General features: G+C 46.2%; 1 protein-coding gene across 1 annotated transcript in view; it reads left to right on the top strand.

Annotated features, from left to right (window-relative positions):
* Positions 1-26,050, top strand: part of LOC147241369 (uncharacterized) — a 52,271-nt gene extending 26,221 nt beyond the window's left edge. Inside the window, exons 3-45 of the mRNA XM_086191647.1 lie at positions 5,308-5,555; positions 5,628-5,798; positions 5,982-6,113; positions 9,883-9,957; positions 10,606-10,698; positions 12,091-12,217; positions 12,863-12,963; positions 13,323-13,511; positions 13,614-13,640; positions 13,838-13,900; positions 14,039-14,119; positions 14,315-14,359; positions 14,554-14,679; positions 16,027-16,080; positions 16,393-16,428; positions 16,582-16,716; positions 16,870-16,929; positions 17,055-17,090; positions 17,215-17,259; positions 17,351-17,413; positions 17,736-17,771; positions 17,876-17,959; positions 18,139-18,204; positions 18,442-18,504; positions 18,872-18,961; positions 19,034-19,069; positions 19,182-19,235; positions 20,055-20,111; positions 20,304-20,363; positions 20,456-20,497; positions 20,715-20,780; positions 20,985-21,012; positions 21,793-21,870; positions 21,976-22,034; positions 22,134-22,232; positions 22,313-22,466; positions 22,554-22,618; positions 22,717-22,845; positions 23,336-23,383; positions 23,488-23,550; positions 23,664-23,861; positions 23,932-24,047; positions 24,493-26,050. Coding sequence (XP_086047773.1) covers positions 5,308-5,555; positions 5,628-5,798; positions 5,982-6,113; positions 9,883-9,957; positions 10,606-10,698; positions 12,091-12,217; positions 12,863-12,963; positions 13,323-13,511; positions 13,614-13,640; positions 13,838-13,900; positions 14,039-14,119; positions 14,315-14,359; positions 14,554-14,679; positions 16,027-16,080; positions 16,393-16,428; positions 16,582-16,716; positions 16,870-16,929; positions 17,055-17,090; positions 17,215-17,259; positions 17,351-17,413; positions 17,736-17,771; positions 17,876-17,959; positions 18,139-18,204; positions 18,442-18,504; positions 18,872-18,961; positions 19,034-19,069; positions 19,182-19,235; positions 20,055-20,111; positions 20,304-20,363; positions 20,456-20,497; positions 20,715-20,780; positions 20,985-21,012; positions 21,793-21,870; positions 21,976-22,034; positions 22,134-22,232; positions 22,313-22,466; positions 22,554-22,618; positions 22,717-22,845; positions 23,336-23,383; positions 23,488-23,550; positions 23,664-23,861; positions 23,932-24,047; positions 24,493-24,694 — 3,800 coding nt within the window. The 3' untranslated portion in view covers positions 24,695-26,050. The remainder of the gene's footprint in view (positions 1-5,307; positions 5,556-5,627; positions 5,799-5,981; positions 6,114-9,882; positions 9,958-10,605; positions 10,699-12,090; positions 12,218-12,862; positions 12,964-13,322; positions 13,512-13,613; positions 13,641-13,837; positions 13,901-14,038; positions 14,120-14,314; positions 14,360-14,553; positions 14,680-16,026; positions 16,081-16,392; positions 16,429-16,581; positions 16,717-16,869; positions 16,930-17,054; positions 17,091-17,214; positions 17,260-17,350; positions 17,414-17,735; positions 17,772-17,875; positions 17,960-18,138; positions 18,205-18,441; positions 18,505-18,871; positions 18,962-19,033; positions 19,070-19,181; positions 19,236-20,054; positions 20,112-20,303; positions 20,364-20,455; positions 20,498-20,714; positions 20,781-20,984; positions 21,013-21,792; positions 21,871-21,975; positions 22,035-22,133; positions 22,233-22,312; positions 22,467-22,553; positions 22,619-22,716; positions 22,846-23,335; positions 23,384-23,487; positions 23,551-23,663; positions 23,862-23,931; positions 24,048-24,492) is intronic.
* Positions 26,051-26,182: the final 132 nt, after the last annotated feature.

The raw sequence follows: 26,182 nt of genomic DNA on the forward strand, positions 1-26,182 counted from the left end.
TTGTAATTATTTTAAAATTGTATTTGACCTCGGAGCGACCCTCGGTGCTGCTATAGCATCGGTCCGTGTTGCAAATGCAGAAAGGAAAAAGCTCCGCCAGGGCCACTTTCTTCAAGAAGACAATTCAGTGTGATTGCCATCAGTAGGATTGGGAGGTATGGCTCTTGTCTGCCCCCCCTGCCTTTGCAGGGGCACACACGGGAGCTACAGGCAGGGAGAGCAGCAGCAGAGACCCAACAGGGTCCAGAACAGAATCAGCAATTCTGCGTGCGTCCGTTCCACTCCACTTTCTATCCCACAGGACTCAGATTTAGATCGGAGCATCACATTCCTTATATACAGGTGCTACCCTGTCCCTGGATGTATGTATGACAGCCACATTCCTGCAGCAGCTATCGCATTCTCAGGATCCATTACAGTCACATACCTATAGAGAAAGTGCGGCTCCCCTCCACGCCACCTCATCATGAAAAGATATCCTGCTGTACTTGGCACAAAATACACCGTGCACAAAAAGAGGAAAGAATTTAATTTACTGGTATCACCGAGAGAATCTTCCTTCACATCAAAATGAAATGTAAGATGTTGGATGTTCGTACATTTCAGGAAAAAAAAAAGGGTGACTTTTGGCACCTCGGCTCAATGTTAACGCTCCAGCTTTGCGCTAAGATGAAGGCCTTGAGCCTGAGCTCACTCACCCACAGCCGTGTGTGATCCAAGTACAGCTGGAACGTGTTGGGCGATGTGGCTTTTGAATAAAAGCTTTAGGTGTCTTGTGTTCTTGTTGGAGAAACCACATGACAATTAAAACCTCTGGCCGTGTAACGGAACAGAGTCGGGTTGTTAAATTATCTGCCATCGCACAAATTGGAGACGTCGTGATCTAGAGAATCGTAAGGCCATAAAACCACAGTACAGCAAAGAATTGTTTTCCTCTAAATTAAAACTGTCTGATGTTGTAAACTCAAGAGGAACTAAATCAAGTCTGCTCATTTTCCAACAGACTTCCAAAAGCCGGCTTTCAGCCAGTGACGTCGCCCTCTGCTGGCGCTTTTAAGAACGCAGGCATTCCCGCAGTCAGACCTGTATGCTGCATCCATGTTCTCGCACGGCATGCAATTGTTAGCAGGCGTTTTCCCCGCCGGTGCATTCAGGGACACTCAGAGATGAAATATCTGTCAGTCGCCTGGCGAGAAGCAGCATCTCGGGGGCTACGTGAGGGAGGTGTCTCAGATGACATCAGCGTCGCTCTGTCAGTCATCCGAGTCTATTCTGATTCAAAACACTTCATCGGTGAGATATTACACTTTCTTTCAACACTTTCCATGAACAAATGTGCCTCTTTGTCAGTTTGACGTCAATGCAAATATATCAGGAACCCATTTCACACAGGTGAGCAGCATCTCAGCGTCTGTAGATTTAGAAATGATTGACTTTTGATTATATTCCACTTTGTCCATTAGATCTGGCAGATTAAGAGCCGAGTGACTCCAGCCGGCAACATTCTACCTGTCCGGCGTCCTTCTAGCCGATCCTTGTTAAAAGCATGTCTGTTCGTTTTTTTAAGGCCCGCGACAGACTGACCCTGCTGGGACACGCTGGGTTAACACGGTCAAAGAAAACCTGGGAAGGTTTTTGAAAAATAACGACATAAAAAAAACCTTTTGAAAAGTCTTGAAAATGTCCTTCACAAAAACCCGCATGAAAGAGGATGAGTGGCCTGCTTCTACTATTTCTGCTGTCTTTCTTGAGATGTTTACAGTACGTTTTGACACAGATTTCTAATTTTTTCCTGCACATTTCATAATCACGCGTGGTCACGTGATTTGTTTTTCCTCCAAGGTGGTGGGACAGTGTGAATGAACACTGAGGACACTGCTAGTAGTCCTGCAGCAGCAGTTCAGCCGCTCCCACAGCCACTGCTTACCAACACGACAGGCGCCCAACCTGCAGTTTTCAAATCAGTGAGACTGATCTATCACCTCTTTACTTGCATCTGCTGCCGCGTGTCTTCCTCCCAGTGTCAACAGATCATGTCAGTATAGAGGCGCTGTTTTCCCCACAACTCTTTTCTTTCTTTAATCTGCATTTTATCAGTTTGTTTCTTTGTTCGGAGGCGTTTAATTTAGTCATTTTCCTATTTTAAACTATGCGTCGGTCGTCTGTAAGGACATCGCTCTGAAACTGACGGGCTCTTTCTCTAATTTTCGAGTGAAATGCTGACAGTAGAGCATCATGTAAACACTCGAAACAGTCTAGGCGTCCTTCATCCTTCATGCTTCCTGTTCAGGTCGGTCTCTTTAACGAAGGAGGCCCGTGAATGACAGCTGAGATGCTACTTCCTTCTACTTCAAGTCCTGAAATCGGAGGAGTGCTCCTTTTTCTATCTTTCACAACAGCCTGGATTTGCTAAAGCACTTCGTCACACTGTTGCAGTCAGAGGAAACACAGTGACCCATTTAGGAAACCGTCCCGGTGGAGACTGAGGTGTTTGGACTGAGACCAGGCATGCAAACACAAGATACTGTTGACACTTAGTGCATTCCCACATGGGAATAATGTACTTTTATGGTATACGGTTACTGCCCTGGTACGATTTTACTCCTTATCACCTGGTTTCATTAAGCATAACCAACCCATCTAAAAACATTTCATATTTAGGGTGATTTGACCTCACAAAACCTTAAAATAAGGTGAAACAGGGTTCTGATTTCTTCTGTGCTTGCCATGAAAGACGGTTTGCAGCCAGCAGTCCGAGACAACGGCGTCTTCTCATGGAAAGGGAGTTCACCTCTCTGGTGCCAGACTGACATAATGAGATGGCAGCATATTGAACCTCGTTCACCTTGAAGTTATGACTGTAAACACCAGCTAGAGTTCACGCTCCGCATCTGTGCAGTCCAGGTGTCGATGGGGCTCGGCCAAGAGCCGCAGTCAGCAAGTCACGCCCTGAATTACTCAGCCGCCTCGCACAGCTGAAGCTACTTCTGCTTCACATGCTAGTGTGTTGTCATTATACGTCGTAATCAGCCAAGCACGGTGGAAATGTAGCAGGAGCACAGCCATACATCGGGGGATGCTCACAAAGATGCATGGCGCAGGAGGACAGACGTGTGTTCCTGCTGCATCACCGGAACTGGAGCGTGTCTTTGTTTCCGTGGCGACCCAACCAGCTGTTAGGTCTCCAGTCGGAGAACGTTTGGCGATATGACTGTCAGGGGGAGACGACGAGAAGACGCAGCCTGAGTTGATGGCAAGAGTCTCCCGTTGACCACACAGAGGAGTTCGCAGGAAATCGCCCGAGTGGAATCAGAGAGGTCAAAGAGTGTGCGCGTCAGCTGCAGAGTCCCAACCAGCACCCCAGAGTTAGCGTAGCCACCACAACGACGGAGCGTCACGTCCTCCCACTGACGTTGTTTCTGTGGTGTCGCCACGTAATCTTAGGGTGTGTCACTTTATCCTTTTTGGGGGGGGGGGGGGGGGGGGTTGCGGAAATTTCACATCTTATGTCACTGAAGTGTCCAAAACCTGAATCTGTCCGCCTCTCTGTGACTTCTTCAGATACTCTGCAGCTGGAATTAATGAGCTTATTGTGGCCTGTTTCCAGCAGCATGTCTTCATAGTCTCACTTTCACACTCTCAGTGGTCTTCCTGGGACGAGGCCATCAGCGAGGGGCCGGTCAGTGGGGACGCTTTTGGTTTTATTTCGGGGGGGGGGGGGGGGGGACACACACACACACGCCGTATTTTCACAGCTTTTATTTTATGTCTCCAATCTTACAAATGTCACAAAGCAGAAATGTCTCTCCCAAGGAGGTAACATGATCATTGGTGTGTGTGTTTGCAGGATAGTTAAAAAAAAAAAAACTGGACAGATTTTGATCACATTTGACGGAAAGAAAAAGTATTTCAGGCAAATCATTGCGTGAGTGAGAGTACTGGAGTGTTTCTGCTCAAGTTCTCAGGTTCTCGTACTGGGGTTGTGTGGCAGGCGAACATTGACACGTCACTGACAGAATTCCATCAAATTCCTTGAGGTCCGTGATACAGACGACCTGTTTTTGATATCAAGGCCGATAGCTCTTGAAGTATTTTAGCGTATTTTGATCAAATTGATTTAGACGGTGAATTATGATTAGAAGGATAAATATTAAGCTCCTGGAGATGGTATCTATGGCTCATGTTCTGGATCGCTACCTGGAAGTCTTACTGTATCTTTGGCAGCAGGGAAGAAAATGTGTGAACAGATTTTAATGATCCCTGTAGCCTCCTTGGTGGGAGGATGTTTGCTCTGACTGCACTCTAGTCATGATATAGGACCTTTCCAAACAGGCCCTGCGACCATTTACCTGCCAAAAAGGGAGATTTACAGCAGTCATTTATTTCTTATTTAGCTGGCTGTCAATGCAACACCTCGTAGGGAGGAGGATGGCTCTCAAACCATGGCTGTAACACCCAAAATGACCGAAAACATAACCGTAACACCATCCAACTTGTTCTGAGTGTTTCTGCAGAAGCAGGCCTGAGCCGCTCAGCTGCGGCGGTGATGCTGATGGAGTCGAACGGTGTGTTGTTTTTAATCGCCAGGCATTCCAGTCCAATTAATAGATGGGGAAGGCGTGCGCCTGTGGGATGCATTACTGACCACACACGCTGCACCCGTGGAATATACACCCGCATCGTCTCCTCAAGCCCAGTTTCCTCTCGTTGTCTTCCTGGCGCTTCTGCGCATGTGCACACGGTAGGGCTTCATGGTAAGCCTAATTTACAGGAGCTGCTGTTGCGCGGCACGTGTATATTAGTCTAGCCTAATACCTTCCAGATGTCCAGCCTCTGCCAGCCCCGTTGGCCCTAAAAGAACAGACGATTGTTTCAGGGTTCCTAAGGAGAATCAGGTGTGTGACACTGGAGGAGAGGATGAGAAATAAAGACATGTTGCTGAAAGTGCATTGTGGGAAGTATGACCACAGATGTATTGTAGGCAGTTTATGAGAGTGTATGTGACACGTTTAAGGACCGAAGCAGTGATGGAACCTCCCCGGTTTTCTTGAAAAGGATCCAGAGCCGGGTGGCTTCATGCTGCAGCTGAAACCAGAATGAACATATTTAAAAAATATTGTAAGGATTTTGGGGTTTGTGTTCTTTAGTAATTGGTTTATTTCTTCAGCGTCTGTGGAACTCAAAGACCTGATGGTTTACCGTGTCAGTTTATTGTTCTTAGTGTCAGCAGGTCTGCTGTGCCTTCTGATGAACTTTATTAGAAAATCTGTGTTTGTTTCTCTAACACCAACTTCTGTCCCTCCTCAGAACGAGGTTCTCAAGGAGCTTTGGACCTGACAGAGTTGATCGGTGTCCCCTTACCCCCCTCAGTGTCCTTCGTCACTGGCTTCGAGGGTTACCCTGCTTACAGCTTCGGCCCTGACGCCAACGTCGGCCGCCTCACAAAGTCGTTCATCCCTGATCCGTTCCACTATGACTTTGCCATCACCGTCACAGCTAAACCCACCACACGACGCGGCGGAGTGCTCTTCGCTATCACAGACGCTTACCAGAAGGTGGGCCTGTTGCCTCATTTTCTTTTGCCCGAACTTGCTTCCTAAGTAACCCAATATTTTTCCGCTGTTAAGATTGTACACTTAGGTGTAGCATTGTCCGAGGTGGAGGACGGATCCCAGAGGGTGGTACTGTACTACACCGACCCAAGAACAGGAAGTGGCACCCAGGAAGCAGCGTCCTTCAAGATGGGAGACCTGACAGGAAGATGGGCGCGGTTCACCTTGACCGTCCAGGGAGCTGAGGTTGGTCTGGACCGTGAATCAAATGCCGCTTTGTAGGGAATCTACTGAATTGTGTCGAAAAGCCCTTCAACAGCATTTTCGTCGCAGTTTTCCCAGGGCGATGGACAGATTCTAAATGCTAAAATTATTTCTCTTTCCTTTTTCTGACAAACTGAAGGTGTGTGTTTGCTCTTGTACCATCAGGTGCGTCTCTACATGGACTGTGAGGAATACCACCGAGTTGCCTTCTCCAGGAGCCCTCAGCCCCTGACCTTCGAGGCCAGCTCAGGGATCTTTGTAGGGAACGCTGGGGGCACAGGCCTGGCCAGGTTTGTGGTGAGTCGGAATTGTACATCTACAGCCACCAGGCGGGGACAGGAATTCCTCGTTCTGCGAGGAATTTAAGCCGTGATTAGGTCACTGATGAACGCCGAGTTTGATGAGTCCTTCGCTCTCGATCCTGCTGGTGACGTTTGATTTGCAAAGGGAAGCTGGAGATGAGGGTATTGTGAAGATGAAACTTTTGTTTGCCACACACCTGATTTTATGCAGTTATGCAAAATCCAACGTCAAAATCCCATCTGCCTTTGGTGGAGGGAGCCCAGGGTGTTGCCAGCCTTGCGCTGAAAAGGCATCGTCCGTACCTCTGCGCACTCCTCATCCCCAGACTTGTTTGGTTCCTATCAACATGTTGACTCCATTGCTTGTCGCTAGGAACCAAACGTGGCGTTTGCTCGACTGCCTATTTTACCTCGGAGACCTGAACACAATAGTATTTTTTGGCAGTGTTTGTCCAGACAGTGAGGACATGGAACGAATGACTGCATGCGCTTGAGCATGGCCTCCCGCGAGAGCTCATAAATGACAAGCAGTATATGATTTACATAATTGGAAGATAGCGATCGGTCTCTCTGAATGACTCAATCTGAGCGGAGCGTGAGCCGGCTGTGCAATTTAAATAACGTTATTGAACAACATATGGGGTGCAAAGTTTGGGGTTCCAGTTCTCCTCAAATATTTATATGATAGCATCACACAGAGGGTCCAGCATGACGCTGCGCTCGTTCCATACTCCCGTAGAAGAGGAGAGTCAAAGCAGAGCTTTCACGTTTCACGTGCACTATGAACCCTGCCGCCAAGTATTTTCCTCTTCGATTTGTTGTTCTCAAAGTTCACGTGACAAACGACAAGATGCTTCTTTTCCAAGGCAGTGGAAAGTTCCACTTTCTTGTCTTTTTTTTTTTTTTTTCGTTTCCTCCCATTAAGATTTTATTGGAGAAATCAGAGGGGAGTTTCAAAGAAATCCCAATGAGCCGGCGAATCGGGGGCCGGGTTCAGGATTTCTTGCTCCATGTCGTTTGTCTGAACAATAAATCAAACTAGGTTTTAAAAGCAACTCCGACGTGTGTGTTTACAACACCAAACAGCGTTTGTTTCTTTGCAGTCCAACAATGAAGCGATGTCGCTCTGTTTCAGAGCTCAGAACGTGGCCCCCTCATGGCCACCGCCTCGTCAGAACGTTCTCAGATGATTGATGCTTTCAGCTCGTTGAACTTTGGTTAATGGCAGCTGGTAGCGCGCCAACTGGAGCAATAACACAAAAAAAACAACAAAAAGATCTTTCAAGTGGTTAAAAGTCAAATTTGTGCCAGTTCATTTAAAATACAATCACTATTATTTGAGCTGATCAGATATGCTTGCTGAAACGTGCCAGAACAACATTTAATTTAGCTTTTTAGAAAAATTCAAAAATAAAAAAAAGTTTGCATCAAAGTTTACTGCATTACAGCGGTAATCTTGGGAGGCTGTTGGAGCTAAAGTATGGAGAACATTCAACATTTATTTGGCTACAAGACAAGAGTCTAAGTGACATCACTCAGCAGCGCTCAATAACCCCCCCCATCCTCCTCCTCCTCCTCCTCCTCCTCCTCCTCCTCGACAACGAGGGCCAGTCATGACTGTCGGACTCCAGCTGTTTAGTGTTTGAGCTGGCAGCTCCGTCTCAGATCCTCTATCTCAACCCGGGGAGAGAAACAAGAGCCACGCAGCAGAAGTCGCTCAGTAGCTCCTCTCCTCGCTCAGAACACTTGACTTACCCGCTCGTCTCCTCGCTCTCTGAACACGAACCCCTCAGTGGGTGTCAGAGTGGGTTCGTGTGTGTGCGTGGACGCCATCTGTCCATGTGTGAGAGGCAAGGAAAAGAAAAGGGAGGCCTCGAACTCTCACTCACTCAGACTAAATTCTTCACCAGCATTTCAGATGCATGTAAATCTGTAGTTTGTCTTCCTCGATGCCAATGCTCCTTCCCCAGAGGTTGTCTCATGCAAATGTTTCATCCAAACGAGTACACAAGCTGAGTACATCTGACTGGAAATGACCTGAACCGCAAAATATACACAACATTGACCGAACAGGACTTAACCCTCCAACTGCGTGATACATACTAATACAAGTTAGTTAAGCGTACGTGTTTCCCACTTTAGAAAAGGCAATCATAAATGTCGCCATCATTCATGTACCCTTACTGTAAATTTCGACAGATGTTTTCATATTTTAGCTGTTTTTTGTGACATCATCAAACTGTATATTCCAGTTTCGCTAATATTCATCTGGAAAACAAACAAATAACGGACAAGACATTTGACCAGCATCCGTTCACGCTTCATCGTGAGGGTGCGATGGTTGACCTGCTTTTGATCCATGGAGGTTTTATCGCCCATCATCTATAGTCTCATATGTCCTGCAGAGGTACTTCCTGTCTATTGCACCTGATGAGATGATGTCACACGCGCTGGTGCTAAAAGGGAAGGAAGTGTGTGATCGCGAGCTGGCATGACACAACAAATGTTTCCCTCCATCAGCTGGCACAAATGGAAAAGTTACATAAGCTGATCAACTGAGTCTGTTATTCTGGCTTTTGTGGCATGACTAATATATTTGGGGATGATTTTGATGTGGCGTTGCCTCACACATTTTGTTTGTTTCTCGTCCCCTGTTTACTTATCCAGATGTCTCTGGTTTAGTTGCTACCCTGCCTCCTCATATCCACCCGTCCTTTCTCTTGTCTTACTCTTTCCCTCCCTCCCTCTCCTACTCACCCTCTTTCATCGGCATTACATTTCATGGGGCAGTGCTTTGTTCCATTAAAAACATGTGTTTTCCTCTGGCCCTTTACCACACTATCACTAAACTTGGCTGACGCTGCCTTGAGCAAGTCATCGATGATCTAACGAGACCAAAAGGCCCACTGACACTGTTTTAAAGGGGCTGTTCACAATTGTACTCACTCATACTTGTACTTAAGAGTGATACTTCACCCAAAAAGTGTTATCGGTCTTTCAAATAATCCCAAATAGGTGTCATGAGCTCACAAAATGTTTCCCCCCTCCTGCATCACGTCTCTGTGACTCCAGAATGCGGGAAATGCAAGGCGTACTTAGCTTCAAGCTAATGGCGACCGATGGCTAACGATAGCTACAGCAACAAAAGACTGCTGGCAAACTCTCGCGCACATCGACAGATAAAATCTGTGTCTTCTTCATCAGAGTTCCACGTATGGACATTTTAAACTAGTTTTGCTGCTGTTTTGTTGTCGTATCTGCAGCTAGCCGTCACTTGCTATTAGCTGCAGAGCTATAAACCCGGTTCTCTCTGCATTCTCAACCCTCATCGTGAGCTCAAGACAAAATACAGATTTCCCTTTTTTGTGGGAAGAATCACTTCTGATAAAATATCTGGCCTTTGCAAAGGATTTCAGCCTCATTTCTTGAGCTGCATAAAACGTATCTCAGTACTCAGAACATGAAGAGGTTTGGGATTTAAACTCGTGTGATGACAGACAACCAATTAGGAGTTCGGACGATGACGATGTCAGCTAAAACACTGCGGAAATGTCGCATTCTGAGACTGCCAGAACTGCCAGACACCTGCTTGTGGCGTGTGTGACACGGTGCACGTGTGTGTCAAGGACATGCAGAGAGAGAGATGCCAGCCGTATGCTGCGGTGTGGGAAATGTACGCCATGCTTTAATTAAATTTACTGATCGAGAATGAACAAAATTACCACGCAGGATAACGCCGGCTCTCCCCTCCTCTCCATCTCCAGGGCTCCATCCAGCAGCTGGTGCTCAAGTCGGATCCCACGGCCCCAGATGACCAGTGCGAGGAGGACGACCCTTATGTGAGTGCGAATGAGAACACACACCCGAGCAAGTGTGGAACAAAGGTCAACTATAAAACCTTTAGTCCCTCAAAACACTCAACAAGCCACAAAAAAATGGAGCTCTGCCTCCATCTACTGGCAAAAAGGTGAACAACGGGACACCTTAAAGATAACATATGGACATGGTTGTGTTTATTTGACTGTTTTTTGGCTAAACAAAACAATTCCAAATAATTAAAATAAAGAAAAACTCTCGTTAAACAGCAACACCAAGAACAAATACCTGTTCCCTGTGGCTTTGGCTGCAGCTGCCTTGGTTGTGTTTTTGCATTCAATACTGATCAGTTCTGCATTGTAAAAGGTTGATGTTGCAGTGCTGGTTTGGAGTACTTTTACTGCCTGAATACTCCACTCCTCTTTCCTTGCCTTTTCAAAATGTCTGGAGCATTAATCACCTCTGATTACATCATCTAAACATGATCAGAGTCGTGACTTGATCTGTGGGAACCAAACTGAGGGCGTTCAGGCATTTTGGGCTATTTTAACAGTGAGAACTCACTTTGTTTTTTTGTTTTTTTTTGTTTTCTCATTTTCTCATGTCTTAGTTGGTCATTTGTTCCCAAACGTATAATGATTTTTGTTTTCCTCCCCTGATTTTCTCATCAGGCTTCAGGGTTTGGAAGTGGTGATGACTCTTATGATGACCTGGAAGGAAAAGATGAAGTGAAGAAGATTGTGGAGGAGAGGGAGTATAGCTTGGTGTGTTCTGTGCACACACACACACACACACACACACACACACACACACACACACACAATTCTTCACACTGTCCGTGTCCGCCCAGTACAGCTGGACTGGACTTGGACCAAACAATTCAGCTCTTATTCTTGCAGGCAACAGAGATGAGGCAAAGCTGGAAAAAAACATGACGTTATCCATCCGTCGGTTTGCTCTACTGCTCGTCTCCTAGAAGGTCACGAAGGGGCGGGGCTAATCCCCGGGTGACATAGGACAAGAGGCGGGGTCTGGAGAGGCCGTCCGTATCTTGCAGTTACATCCCACTATGACGAGCTTCTGAAATCAGAGTAACAAAACGTGAAACCATCATATCTCAAATACGCCCACGAGTGCATGCTGGGAAACGTAGTAGATTGTCCATCCACTCGCTTACCCTGTAGAACAGGGGTGTCAAACTGATCCAGTAAAGGGCCGTGTGAGGTGGGGTCGCCAGTCTGTCAGCACACAACAGCTAGCATGAAAACACTCATGTTGCTAACGTTCTTGCCAGTGTGTGTCCGCTTACCTTTGATCATCAGAGGGAACCACGCTGCTCCTGCATTCCTGATGTTCTGTTGACGAAACCTCATTAGAAATCAACTGCAAAATGCTGTGGGCTGGAGGCTCGCTCATTCATTCTCTCATTCATTCATTTAAAGTTGAAATCATTCTTATTAGTGAAGTTTTGAAAGTAGGAGGGCGGAGTCAATGATTGGACCAAAAAAACCTGCTGACTGCTGGGCCGCTGCTGCTGCGGTAGATCATGATTTATTACCTTCAGTGCGTTTCAGCGACTTTTCCTCGATTCGCACGCGTTTGCATTCAGTTTGTCGATGTTGGCTCGCAGTCTAGTTGGCAGGAAGCAAATAAATATGTCAATGTTTCTGAACCAAAAATAATTGGACGTTCGCTGAACCTCTGACATCATCGTTTCTCTGCATTAAATGATGTGATGACATCAGGAGAATGTTCAGGAGGCAGTGGAGGGGTGGACGGTTCCAAGAAACACTTGCCGAGCTGCATGTCAGCGCTCAGGCCGTGATGTCTCCCTACGTGGTTTTGTGCAGTAGTCGATACGTCGACACATCATAATTTCTCTGAGGTGAATTTCAGTTGCACGAGTAGTGAAACAACAGATCCCAGAACATCTCAGTGAGCCTGGGATGTGTTTTCACTCTGACATGAAAAAATCATTAAAAAAGCAAAAAAACAAGCCAGAATTGTACTTTTTCATTCTCGTCCACATTCGTCCAGCAATTCTGTCCTCCTTTTTTTTTTTTTTTTTTAAACAAAATCTAAATGTTGCACTGTTGCAGGAAAAATAAATCTGACTTTGATAACGAATGTATAATTTTTTTCCCCTCATGTTTCAGCTGCTACCTGAGCCAGACCCCACCTACAGCCCCCCGGTCCAAGCTCCGCCCACTGAGACGTCAGGCGATGATGATGAAGAAGTAGAGGAGATTTCTGGGCTGGAGGTGGAGGCAACCGTAGTTAAAGGTAAAAACTAACGTTCTGAGAAAGACAAAAAAAACAACAACAACATCATTTTGATTTATTTTTTTAATAAGTGAAACTACAATAAATAAAATGGGCACAAATTGCGCTTTAAGATTTCTTGCTTTGTAGTCCGGCTCCTGCTTCTTTAGCTTCATCCTTTAGCTTCGTGTGAAGTGACTCTGTCTTATGTTGATGTGAAGTTAGACAAACACACTTTGTAACAGTTTACTTTTTTAAATGTATATATATATATTTTTGTTGTTGTTGCAGTGAATTTGGTTTTTTTGTGTTGAAGTAATTAAAAATGCAGTAATGTGGCTCCTTATTTTTGTCCCCTGTGGATTTTAAGCAAACATCTGCAAAAGTTTGTTGAGGGAACAAGTTTTTCTCTTTACGCCTTTAATTTCTCCCTCCCTCTTTGTGCCCCCTACGTCACACACTCTTTTATTTTGGCTTCAAGAGCTGACGTTCGGGCCTCCTGTGTTGCAGTTCCTGCTTCTACCAGCAGGTGCTGCTCACGCGCCTGCTGTGGCTGCACTCTCTCTGACCCCTGCTTAAACAGAAGCTCCATTTTTCACTCTGAATAGTTTTCCAGTCGTGTCAGTGGATCTTGTTTGGCTGATGTTCCGAATCTCTTTATCATAGTCAGACCACCTCAGACAGTGACCTCCAAACCCTCCAAACCCACCACCCCGTCCAAGCCCACCACCACGTCCAAGCCCACCACCCCGTCCAAACCTGATGCTGTAAGTATAGAAGTTGGCCTCGGGACTTGGACGCATGATTGAAGAGCAGAACATTTCTTGCTAGCCAGGACCTGCATCCATCTGTGTAGCTGCTCAGGAGTGTTGTAAATGCTTCAACTGCTTCCTTTAGTGTTTGGAGCAAAAGTAGACTGTAAAGAAATTCCCCCATCCTTGAACCCTAACCTGCTGTCTCCCTACGAGTCAGACTCCGCCCCCAGAGAAGAACCAGTGGGGGAGCATTTGTAGGCCACGACAAGATTTAGAGAGAGAAATAATGGAAGTAACTGATTAGCATTAGCGTTAGCGTTAGCATTGCTGAGGTACGGGAGAGCTTCGCTGTATCTCTCCTCAACTATCAGTCCCTCCAGGTTTCTGCAGGACAGAAAGGAGAGCAAGGTGAGCCGGGTCCAGCAGGTCCCCCAGGACTCCCCGGCCCTCCAGGAAGTGCCTCGGGAGATGGTGAAAGAGGGGAGCCAGGCCCCCGGGGTCCTCAAGGCCCACAGGGAACTCAAGGCCCACCAGGAGCTCCGGGGAAAGATGGACAGCCTGTGAGTTTGAGATGCTGTCACCTATAAAATAAGATATTTATTACAACCCATCCATGTCTGTCCTAAAACGTGATGATGTCATGGGTTTTTCTGTCTTCATAGGGGAACAAAGGGGACACCGGTGCCACAGTGAGTCCACAGTTACCTGTCGTCTTGGTTTCTGCTGCAGGATTTAACTGGTTTACACATGAACCTGCATCTTAGCGGAGTGTAGCGTTCCTGATGGAGGCCTCCCTGGTGGCCACTAGAGGGCGACTCTGGGCCTTGTCTCAAGATGTCTGACATCTGACGTCTGTTTTTTTTCACTGTGATTGTTTTCCTTTTAGGGAGCGACGGGGATTCCAGGATTCCCAGGGCTTCAAGGAGAGCTTGGTCCTAAAGGGGACAAGGTAGACCTCCTTCTCCTCTTGCAGAATTGGCTCATTATTCGCTGGGTGTTTCGATTGTATGGTAGATGTGTCATTTCACACCTCTGTTAATCACGTAAATCCATGAACATCAGTAATATGAATATCTGTCCATCTCAGGGGGATCCTGGTGTTGGACTACCTGGACCCCCAGGACCTCCTGGACCCGCAGGTCGACCTAGCAAGACTTCTATGTTCCTGGTATGTTGCTGAGCAAGATTTTGTTGTTAAAGTTTCTCATAAAACTGGAGACACTTGTTTGAAATGAATATTTAATGCCTTCTTTTAGCTAACATCAATGATTAATGCCTCCTTTAACACATGTTTGGGGGTAAATAATTCATTCATTCCTCATGTGAAACATGCTGAACGTGGTGGTTGTTAAATGTTCCTCAGGAGGGGTCAGGATTTGATGACTTTGATGATTCCGAGATTATCAGGGTGAGTGACCTTCAGGAACGTTAGCATTCTTCTGTCTCCACATTGGACTAAAAAAAAGAGTTTTCTCATCGATGGCAGGGCAGGTTCATTACTGTTTTATATTGGTGTTGGTATTACTAATCATTTGATCGTACCTTATTTACTTACATTTGGTATTTCTCTTGTGACTGAGATCTACCGACTTGTGTTATCAGGGGCCACCTGGACCTCCTGGACCTCCAGGACAGCCTGGGCCCCCAGGAGAAGCACCTCAAGACAGTTTCCCGGGAGCACCTGGGGCTCCTGGGAGAGATGGAGAGAAGGGTGAACCTGGACTCCCTGTAAGTTAAAAATGTGTTTGTACCTCCTGTTCTCATCAGTTAATACAGAACGTCCATATTTTGTTACAAAACAATGTGTCAAATGACAGAAATGTCGGACCACCTGACTGTGTCTCTGATTGATGAGCTGTACGCCAAGTTTCAGCTCTTCTCTTTAATTGGCCAGGCTCCAATTTACTATTTCCCTGCACCACTCTCATTTTTTATTTTTAGCCACAGCAGGCAAAAAAAAAAATTTAGTGGAAAAATCTCACCGTGCACTGTTTGTTCTGCGGCGAATTTCAGAGAGTCGGTGACTCGCGGGCCAGCATTTAGCAGCCAGAAAGATCCGGCGTGAAAAACTGAAACAGTTGCTAAAGGCTTGTTTTCTAAAGGTAGCTTCAGGATGAATGGCAGTGTTGCACCCTCACTGCTTGTAAAAAGAACAAAGCATTGAGTAAAAAGTTGCGTTTTGGTGTTGCGTGCGTACGTTGTTTGCTGCCCCCAAGTGGCCAAAAAAAAATGCACTTGTGAAATTATTAAGATGCTTTCTGTGTTATGGACGCAGCTCAGGATGTTAAATATTGATTATAATGTGACAATATTATTTCTGAATGCATTTCCTGGAGCTAAGCGTTACCTAGTGACTCCATAATGTTCAGGACTCCTTCCTTGCTGACCCGGCTTCTTCTTCCAGGTGATTGAGATGATTGAGGAGTGGTATAGTGGATCTGGGTCTCTGTCTGGCTCTTGGTCTGGTTCTGACTCTTGGTCTGGTTCTGGTTCTTGGTCGGGGTCTGGTTCGGGGTCTGGTCAGGTATTAACACCAGGCCCCATTAAATCTCAGGGGCCAAAAGACAGTATTTCCTCCAACTTTTTTGAAAAAAAAAAACAACAAAAAACCTCCATGTTCACTTCTTTGCTGCTTGCGACACAAAAATTGATCATTGAGCAAATACATGAGTGTGTGTGTGTGTGTGTTTAAATGAGTCTGTATATTGATGTAAGCGGTACATCAATATGTGTGTGTGTGCTGTAAATGTTTATGACCTATAGTCTGAGTCCAGAAGGGCAAAAACAGAGGAGAGCTAACGGCATTTTGGCCAAAACCAGCAACAGAGCTTCAGAACATGGCGTAGCTGCAGCTTCTCTTGGGGGAAATGTGTCTTTTCTGTCTGAAACATCGGCAGCTTCACTCACAGTATGAATGAACACTTCAGATAAACACTTGTGACCTACAAGCCTTCCTTGTAGCACATTATGTAAGTTAAAATCACCCTCTGTTCAAAAAACCCCTTGACAAACACACAAAATGAATCCCAGTGGGAGGAATCTCATTCAAAATGTAAATTCCTGTTCCTCTTGCAGGGAGTCGACGGAAAAGCCGGAGATCCGGGACCTGCTGGGAGGACTGGAGACAAGGTGCGGATAACTGGTGTTATTGGTCTGCAACCTTGCGCTCTCCAGAGATACCAATGAAGTCTTGAGCGCTCTCCCGCTGTTCAGAAAACACCTGCGTGTCCGACCTTGAGCCTGCTGGCTACGTCTGATTCACACAACAGAATTTCTCTTCTGACGCTTTCCAAATGCAGCAGGTTGGGAACAGAAGTCCTCCGGTTGGTTTAGTTCTCCTGCAGCTGCGGTGACAAAGAGACTCTAAACAAACAGGGATCAACTGGTCTGTGTGGCAGCCATGTTTGTAGTGGTTTTATTAAATTGATTTTTGTTTGACAGGGAGATCCTGGTGTGAGTGGGCCAGCAGGACCAAAGGTAGACTCTGAATTATGAACCCCATCATCCTGTGTGTTGCAGTATTATAATAGTATACGTTTTCCTTTCATCTTATCCAAATGGTTTCTTCCCCGTTTTTTCACTTCACCGTGATTTGACTTGGTTTGTTTCGCTGTCACGTGTCTCACCCAGGGAGATCAGGGCCCACCAGGGTTCCCAGGAACTCCAGGGTCAGAGGGACCGGAAGGGACGCCTGGTCCCAGGGGTCCACCTGGACCTCCTGGACCTCCAGGACCCCCTGCAAGAGGCTTCGCCTTGGACTGGGAGGTACAGACTCTTTCACTGTCCACTGTGAGTGGAAGGGGTGGGGGGGTAGGGTGCCACTCAGGTGACGCCGATCTGGGGATTCAAGGCTTTCTTAGTTAGAGTCTCTGGAGACCAGCACGTGGGAGATGTTCACAGTGCTACCGTTCCCCTCAGGACCTGGAAGGATCAGGGACACAAGACGGTTTTGGAGCTGAACTGCCCAGAGGCCCCAAGGTACGGCGTCACTGAGCGCGTGGGCTCGATGGCCGCTCTGCACAGCCAGTGTTCACTTTAGTCTCTTTGTGCGTCACCATAACAACGGTGTGCTCCATCATTTCTGCTTGTCTGCTTCTCACCAGGGTCCTCCAGGAATCCCTGGACTTCCAGGACCCAAGGTGAGATGTCTGCTGATGTATGAAAACGTGTAAATTAGCCGAAGGCCCCAAGGGTGAAGCTCTGGGTGAACAGGCAGTAAAACCTCTTTTCAAAAACCTCTTTTTTTTTGTTTGCCTCTCGTAGGGTGACGAAGGTTTACAGGGTCCTCCTGGACAGCCGGGGTCAAAGGTGAGTGAGGCAGAGTCTCGGAGGCATCACAGTTCATCGCCATAACTCATGAATGTGACTTAAATCCTTCGCCGTCCCGCGGTTCCTGCAGGGGGAGCCAGGCATGTTTGGACGACCAGGGTTTCCGGGACTGGAGGGGTTAAAGGGGGCAGAGGTCAGTGAACGGATCAACTTTGATTAACTGAGCTGTGAAATCAGATGAACTCTCTTCCTTCAGCAGTGGCTCAGAAGCCAGAAACCAAGCACACGCAGCACTCGAATATTCACTTTTATTTGTCACAAACAACAAAGTAGGAGATTTTTGTTGTGTTTGACCTCGTGACAGACGAGCTGAGCTGCTGAGCAGAACGAAGACGTTTGGAATACATAAATGAAACTGTCAACAATCAAAGTTATGAAGTAAATACGCGTGACACGATCCCTGGTGAGCAACCCGAATGTTCACCTGACTGGATGTTTGATTTTGTCTTTTCCAGGGACAAAAGGGGGACAAAGGTGCTTCGGGACAAAAGGTTCAACCTGAGCTCATGAGTAACGTTCTCACGCCCGTCCTCTGGAACGTTTCCTGCAGGACTCGGTGGATTTAAATGCTAAAATGTCACTTTTAATTTTTCAGGGGGAACCAGGACGGGATGGGCTCAGTCTACCTGGACCCCCAGGGCCACCCGGACCACCAGGATCCATCATTAACCTCCAGGATGTAAGAAGCACGCGACCTTCGTGTTTCAGCTTTGTTTTGGGCTGAAGGGGAGAGACTGATGGGAATGTGGAGACGTATCGTCTGTCCATCCCTGGTAGATGAGTCCCGGGTGGATTTGCTCCATGACTCACCGTTATTTCACATTGTTCTTCTTCTTCTATTCCCTCTCTCTCCCTCAGCTTTTACTCAACGACACAGATGGCGCGTTCAACTTCTCAGGGATTTTTGAAGCTCAGGGACTCGCTGTGAGTATCACACCAACAATTTGGATCAGAGAGGAACCAGAGAGAGCTGTCAGCTGTCCCGCTCCGCTCCAAACAGCCTCGATTAGACGGCCGAGCGAGAGCACAAACGTGTTCATCACTGAGAGGAATCAGTCTGGCTTGAATATTAAATCCTGGCACGACACACTTCAGCACCGAGACGTTTAATTTTGTGACGTGATCGTCTACTAATGAGTTGTTTATCTTTATTGCTTGAAGGGAAGCAAAGGCCCTAAGGGTGACGTTGGGCTCCAAGGTGTTCAAGGGCCTCCTGGACTGAAGGTAAGTACATCTTAACCCGTTAAGACATCAAACACCTTGAAAAAAAGAAAAACCTCCTGAAACCCTCAGAAAATGGCCGCCAAACTCCTTCATTTCTCCTCCCCTTTAGCAGACAGGAACATTAACTAAGATCTGACATTTGCCATCCAGCTTACACGGCTTGTCTTTGCGCGACGGTTCATTAGGTTCATTAGTCCATAAACTAACGTAAAATGACCTGCACATTGCGTCAAAGGGAGAATAATGTCAAATATTCAGTTTTAAATTTTACGTCGGGTTTCTCTACTGGTTGATTTTTCTGTTTTACTTACTGTGTTTCGCTCGTGTGTGTGTGTGTGTGTGTGTGTGTGTGTGTGTGTGCGCGCAGGGTGAAAAGGGCGAGCCAGGATTCGTCATCGCAGCAGATGGATCCATGACGTCAAGTCTGCCCGGACCAATGGGACCCAAAGGAGTCAAGGTTTTACTTCCCATTGCAGATTTTAGTTTTCCTGACTGTAAAAACATGTCCTCAAGTCTTCTTTTGTTCCAGGGTGATCCTGGTGTCGCTGGATTGCCTGGAATTCAAGTGAGTTCCAAATGCAAGCAATTACCGTTTTTCATGTTTTTAACTCATTTTCCTGTTTACTTGGATGAAGACGTTTTTAAGAATTTTTTTTTTTTTCTTAAATTCCTGACAGGGACCTCTGGGACCACCTGGACCGAAGGGGGAGTTTGGTTTTACTGGTAGACCTGTAAGCACCATGAACCCACTAAACATGCCCAGCACTCACCATCTCCATTTAATCGCCAGATTTAGGTTAAAGAAGCCGCACACACATTCTTTTGTGCTTTCATTTGTCTTTTTGGGGTAAATTGCATGTTTGCCACAAGGATGACGTAAGTTTGAAGGCCAGTCAGGAATTCGCATCACCGTGGGTCCCCTGTACCAGGAGCCAGTGGGATTCCAACGCTCTGGATCTTGAACTCTCACATTTCACTCCTCATCATATTTTCACAAATAAGCACAATTCCTGTGTATTTGAAGTGCAAATGCAGTTGCTAATAGTATAAAGCTAACATGATATGATTCAACTATACTGCCGGCACAACTTTAACATCGGCAACAGCTAGCTTTAGCATTTAGCTACTTGTTAGCAACTGCCTTTTTAAAGGTACATAAAAGCTTTGAAAAAATTCAGGAGTGTGTTAATTCATGGCATTTTCATTTAGACCGGTTTATTATTGGCCTCACTTCAACCAACATTTGGCTGCTAAATTAGCTAGAGTTAGCTACGTTGCTAACAGCTAGTCTAGCCATCCTGTCTGTATTGATGACTTCATTCATCAATGGACAGAAAAAAATAAGATAAATAAAAATAAGGGCAAAAAGCTTCATAGACCTATTTCAAAGATGTCATTGCTGTGTGATGATTTGTTAATTTATTTATTTTTTCTGAAACAAAACTCTACATTGGCACCCGACTACCCAGTTTTTCCAACTTTCCAGAAAGAAAAAGTTATAAATGTTTTTTTGTTGTTGTTTTTTTGTTGTTGTTGTTGTTGTTTTGTAGGGTCGTCCAGGCATGATGGGACCTAAAGGAGAGCGAGGAGACTCTTTCAGCCTCCCGGTGAGTGGCTATAATATTAAAAGGCTGTTTAAAATCTTTATAAATCTGATTTATAGAATAATTGCAGTTGACATTTTAACATTGGCACCCATTTCATAATTTTACTTTATCAACTGGCTTCTTTACTGAATAATTTGTTGTTGTTTTTTTCTTTTTTTCTGCTACTTTTTGTCCATTTACTCTGTTTTTCAGGGACCTCCTGGCCCTCCCGGACCACCGGGCCGCCCGGGAATATTTAATTGTCCCAAAGGAGTAAGCACACACTCACTCAGGTTCGGTTCATCACCTGAGTTGTGTGTATTGTTATGTACTGACCCTCTCCTCTCCTCCCCTGGTCTCTGAAGACTGTGTTCCCCATCCCCCCCAGACCCCACTGCAAAATGCCCGTAAGTGTCTGATCAACCCAGCCGCCATCATTCATCTCAAATGACACAAGAAACTGTGGGTTCTTTTTTTCTTGAACTACCATTAATTTCCTCTGGTAAAAGATCTTCCATCCTTCCGTGTTGCCTGATCTCTATCTCATGCATTAAATTGTGTTGGCGCGCGGTTCACCTCTCGGCTCTGTGTGACATTGGTGCTTCCTAACCTTCCACCACTCAGAGTGCTTCCTGCATGCTGCATGTCCAATCTGGAAAGGTGAAGGTACATTGCCCAAACCAGATGAAGGTACTGAAATCCCATCCACAACAGCAACAACATCAAAAATCCGCTTGCTGTTTGCAGTACCAATGCAGATAGAAGATGTAGTATTTGATCATGGAATGTGTCTAACAAGTTTCACCCTCTTGGAATACTACCATGATATTTAGTGCGTAGGAATTTGGTTGTGATTGTGGGCTCCAAATTCACGTTTGCTCTCTGTTGTTTCAGCTTAATTCCAACGGCACCGTTACTGCAGGTAGGTTGAATTATGTTGTTTGCGGTGGCTTGCACAGAGTTTTTGATGGGCAGGGGCGAAAGAAAAAAACAGGCACATACAGCGGGTTCTCGCCAATGAAGAGGGCGCTATTTTCCACCCAAGAGGGCACTTAATGGTGCATTTTCGGACCCAAGAGGGCACTTTAACATTCATTTTGGCCCCCAAGAGGGCAATTTAGAGTGCGTTTTGCGGGGGCTCTTAGCATGCATGTTGGCTCCCAAGAGGGCACTTTAACATGGGTTTTGGCTCCCAAGAGGGCACTTTAACATGGGTTTTGGCTCCTAAGAGGGCATTTTAACACAAGTTTTGGCTCCCAAGAGGGCACTTTAGGGTGCAATTTGCCTCCCTATAGGGCATTTTAACATGGGTTTTATGGTTCCCAAGAGGGCACTTTAACATGGGTTTTATGGTTCCCAAGAGGGCACTTTAACATGGGTTTTGGCTCCCAAGAGGGCACTTTTGTGCACGTTTATCAACAATTGGGCCGTAACTCAACAATTTGGTGACGACCCTGCCACCCCCACCCCCGTGCACACCACTGATTGTGCGTCATCACGAGTCCTGAAGTCTCTCTGGTCCATCAAAACATTTCAGTATTGGCGCCCAGGTGGTGCAGTGACCTGCCTACCAACACAGAGGGGCGCTGGTTTGGTTCCCCATGTTGCCTCTAGCTTGGTTCACGGCGTCTATGGGTGGGAGTGTGGGTGAGGGCTCCAACTCCTCCTCTTTTCTGATTCAAAGTGGGTTTTTTTCTTGAAGGCAACTGTCAGGTGGGACCGAAAGGAGAAAGAGGAGAGAGAGGAGAAAGAGGACTTCCTGGCACACCGGCACCACCATGTTAGTCGTGTCTCAGTTAAAAAAAAAGTGCATTTCAATCATAATTTTGTTGTTCTTATTTCAGCACGTAACACATTTTCTTTGATGGGAATCAATGTTTTTCAGCTTCCTTTTCTCTCTATTTATTTTATTTGCTAGACTCGTTCCTTCCCCGAGGAGGTTGGGTGAGTTTCCGCTGAACCTTTTCGGTGTTTCTCTGTCGACATGTTGACTTGCTGTCCCGTTACACTCACATATGACCTAATGTGTGTGATTCCTCTCAGGAGGAAGAAGGGGACAAGGGCGTCAAAGGGGAGAAAGGAGACAAGGGGGAGGCAGGGCTGTCTGGAGCACCAGGTTTCCCCGGTAGACCAGGACCAGTGGTGAGTCAAGGTTTCGTGGAAACCATTATGGTGACACAATCTGTTGAACTAATTACTAAACTCTTCCTGACACATTTCAGGGACCCAAAGGAGAGTCGGTGCTCGGCCCTCCAGGCCCCCCTGGGGTGCCTGGCTCACCAGGTATCCCGGGATTTGGCAGACCGGGACATGTTGGTCCTCCTGGGCCACCAGGGCCTCCAGGACCCCCTGGGTCACCCTCAAGATACGGCTCAGGTACAACTTGTCTGTCAGTATTTCTGCTGTATGTTAAATCTTGATATAAAGACTCTGTCGGTCTGAACCATGTTTCTGGTTTGGCAGCCGTGACCATCGCTGGACCACCGGGACCACCTGGACCTCCTGGACCTTCAGGAAATGCAGCATCTGTAATTCAGCTCATTCCTGCTGTCATAAACGCCGTTTATACATGAATTACAATTTAGAAACATGAAAAAACTTTGCGCCACGTTCTGTGTTTTTTTAGCTGAAGATATTTTCTAGCCGTGAGAGCATGATGCAGCAGACTCTCAGAGACCCCGAGGGGACGCTGGCCTACGTCACAACGACAGGAAGTCTCTTCCTCAAGGTGTTGCAGGGATGGAAAGAGATTCAGGTGCACACTCTCACGCATTCTGTACCAAAGATGTGCAGCGTTAACTCTTGTTAATTCTGAAACGCCGCATCAACGTTGGTATGATGGAGAAGCAAAGCAGAGCTGCCAGAATGAGGTTTGATGACGGCCTCGTTGATGCGGCAAAGAAAAAGGCCGTAACAGCAGAAGTTGTCCTGCTTGTTTGGGTGCCCGCATCCAGGTTTCACGATTCACTTCATAAAAAGGTCCACTTCTCACTGAAGTTGCATCAGCACCAAAAAATACGCGCGTCATCAGTAACACCAGTGAAGGAAGAGTTGGGTCTCGTGACGCTTCCCCGCCAAGGCCAAACACTCTCCCCACAGCAGACAAGGGTCTTTCATGCTTTTAAGCTGATGGATAAAAAAAAAATCAGATTTTTCATATTTTACCCTGAAACTGGTAGCATAAGGACAAGGTGAGTGTAAATAATACAACATAGAGAAGCTACAGCCTTGTCTTGTCCCCACAGCTCGGCAGTCTGATCTACCTCTCCAATAACATCATACCGCAAGATGAGGTGTGTACTTTTGCCACTCGAGTCACTCCAGCACGCCTTATTGAATGTAGATAAACAACATTATGGAAATGTTGCAATGGTAACATCTGTTTAACTCCATTTAGCCTCGAGTTGCATATCAGATAAGAGGAGACACGATGGAACGAGTCCAATCAGTTAAGGACAGGGTGCGTATTCATCAGTCTTTGTTTAAGTGTAGGAGTATTTTTTCTATGTAACATGATTATTATTATAATTAACGTTTTTAAACTAATAGGTCTTTTGCGTCTTGTCCCTCCAGCTCAACCTGGTGGCCTTGAATCAGCCCCACTCGGGGGACATGATGGGGCTGGACTCCGCTGACCGGCTGTGTTATGAGCAGGCTAAAGCCATGGGCTTGGCTCCGAACTACCGCGCTTTTATTTCATCCCACATGCAAGACCTGGTCCACGTGGTCTATCCCGGTTTTCGAGAAACTCTGCCAGTTACCAACCTCAGGGTTAGCCTGCCCTGCTAACATTTGGTTGTTTGATTTCTGCATTTTCCTAACCTTAGATGTCTCCTTTCAGGGAGATGTGATGTTCAGGAACTGGCGGTCAATTTTCAATGGAGACGGGGGGCCAGTGAATGCTAGGATACCCATTTATTCCTTTGATGGACGGGACGTGTTAGCGGACCCCTTCTGGTCAGTTCACATCCTACCTGTTCTGTAGTTTCTTTCCACTCCATTTCTGCTGACCTGCGAATGTTTTGTTCTCCTTCAGTTGCAAGTAGATGAGTTGCTGTTTTTCTCGGTGCATCTCGTTCAACATCATGAACACAACAGAAAACAGCGTAGACAAAGAGTGACTGCATTTCTGTGTTGCTGCCTAATACCTTAACTCTAGTCTGATTTTTTTTTTTTTTAAACTCAAAATGCTAAACACAAACTCAGCGCTGGTGCTGAATTTGTGACCAAGACTAGAAGAAGTCAGGGAGTTCAATGCTGTTTGGAGCCAGAAGTTGAATAACCATCTCCCATCGCAGACTAGAGGCAAACGTTAGCGTGTGTTAGCGGGTTTGTTAGCTGGGAGGAAAGTGGCCTCTGTGTCCGTTGGTCATATCAACACATTTCGCCCTCCATCTTCCAGGCCTCAGAAGAGCATCTGGCACGGCTCCACCAGCAGAGGTCTTAGAGTGGTGGACAAACACTGCGAGACGTGGCGAGCGGACCACGTGTCTGTCACGGGCCAGTCGTCGAGCCTGATGTCAGGGCTGCTCCTGGGTCAGCAAACACGGAGCTGTTCCAACGAGTATATCATCCTTTGCATCGAGACCCACAAAAACCCCTAAAAACCACTCCATCATGGAAGCCCTTCCATCCACCCGAACTGTTCACACACGCTGAGAAACTATGGTGCTCTGTGTAGCATTTACAGCTCTTTAGAATACACATTCATCACATCCTTACTACTTTTCTTCCTTATACTTCAGTCCACGAGCGAAGTATCGAGGAAGTTACAACAACCGATGTTCCATCCATCCATCCGTTTTATTCCGCTTATCCTGTTAAGGGTCACGGGGTGGGGTGGGGGTGGGGGGGGGGTAGAGCCTATCCTAGCAGGCAGGGTTCACCCTGGACGGGTCGCCAGTCCATCGCAGGGCCAACACATAGAGACAGACAACCGTTCACACTCAAAGCCACGCCTACGGTCAATTTAGAGTCGCCAATTAGCCCAGCCGATGTTCAAGTTCAGATAATGTGAATAGTGGAACAACATTTGTGCCGTAACGGAAGGTCCCTTTGGTCCTGGCACATAACTGTAAAGTAAGATGAGTCGATGAGGCCAGTCTGCGTCGTTGTTACTCAAACGTCTCAGAGTCAACGTGGTCATGGCGCGTTAAGTGATAGACACGGCACCTTTCGTCCTTTCTTGTTTTTTTTGTTCGGAAGAAGCGGACCAAATAGCAACCAGACATATTTGTAATGGTGTTCTCAGGTGTGTTGGGGACAGACGTCTCTTCGTCCGTCAGCAGACTGGAAACAGGGCACAAGGGCAGAAGGAAACATCCATCCCAGTGTCACTTTTTAAACATAAGTGATAGATTTCCAAAGACATTTCGGGGGGGAGGTCTTAAGGGCTACTTTGTTTACAAGTCATGGAGATATTTTTATAACTGAAATTACAAGGGCCAGAACCTTCCTTCCATCAGACAGCCAACCTTGCCACCAAAGTAATTTTTGATGCACTGTACTTCATTGTTTGCGATATTTGCTAGATCAACAGCTTCATCCTTGAACGTGGTGTTTGTGTTGTGTTTTGTCCAACATCCTGGTGATCTCACTTCTTAGCAGCTCTTTGTCTCAATAGGCTATTTAATTTAAATTCAATTAATTATTTATACCGTCACAGCACATAACATGACATCAGATGATTAGATTTAAGAATGTAATTTATCGTTTGTCATTTGTTTCTTTTCACATTTTGTCTATTTTCTTTTTTTGTACAGGTTTTTATTTTTTATTTTAGTCAGGATCAGAGATCTCTGGAGAATGTTGACAGGTCTAATTTCCACCTAAGACAGAAAATGGATTAAAACAAGTGGAAAATGTTGAAAAAAAAAATGTAAAAGAACTTCCAAGCGCAAAAAAAAAGTGAGAGCACATTTTTTGTATAACTATTGTTGCTTTGTTGAATAAAGTTTTTCTCTTTTCATAAGCTGTCGTCGTTTCAGTGACTGGATGGAAACTGACGGTTGGGTGTTTCTGAGAATGTTTGTCAGACGGTGTGAAGGTTGTCCAGCAAGTTACGCTGGATTGGAATTTAACATATACAGATT

Source organism: Aulostomus chinensis, chromosome 21 (genome assembly GCF_037954235.1).
Source record: "Aulostomus chinensis isolate RoL2024-O1b breed Wild chromosome 21, RoL_Achi_v1.0, whole genome shotgun sequence".
NCBI lineage: Eukaryota > Metazoa > Chordata > Actinopteri > Syngnathiformes > Aulostomidae > Aulostomus > Aulostomus chinensis.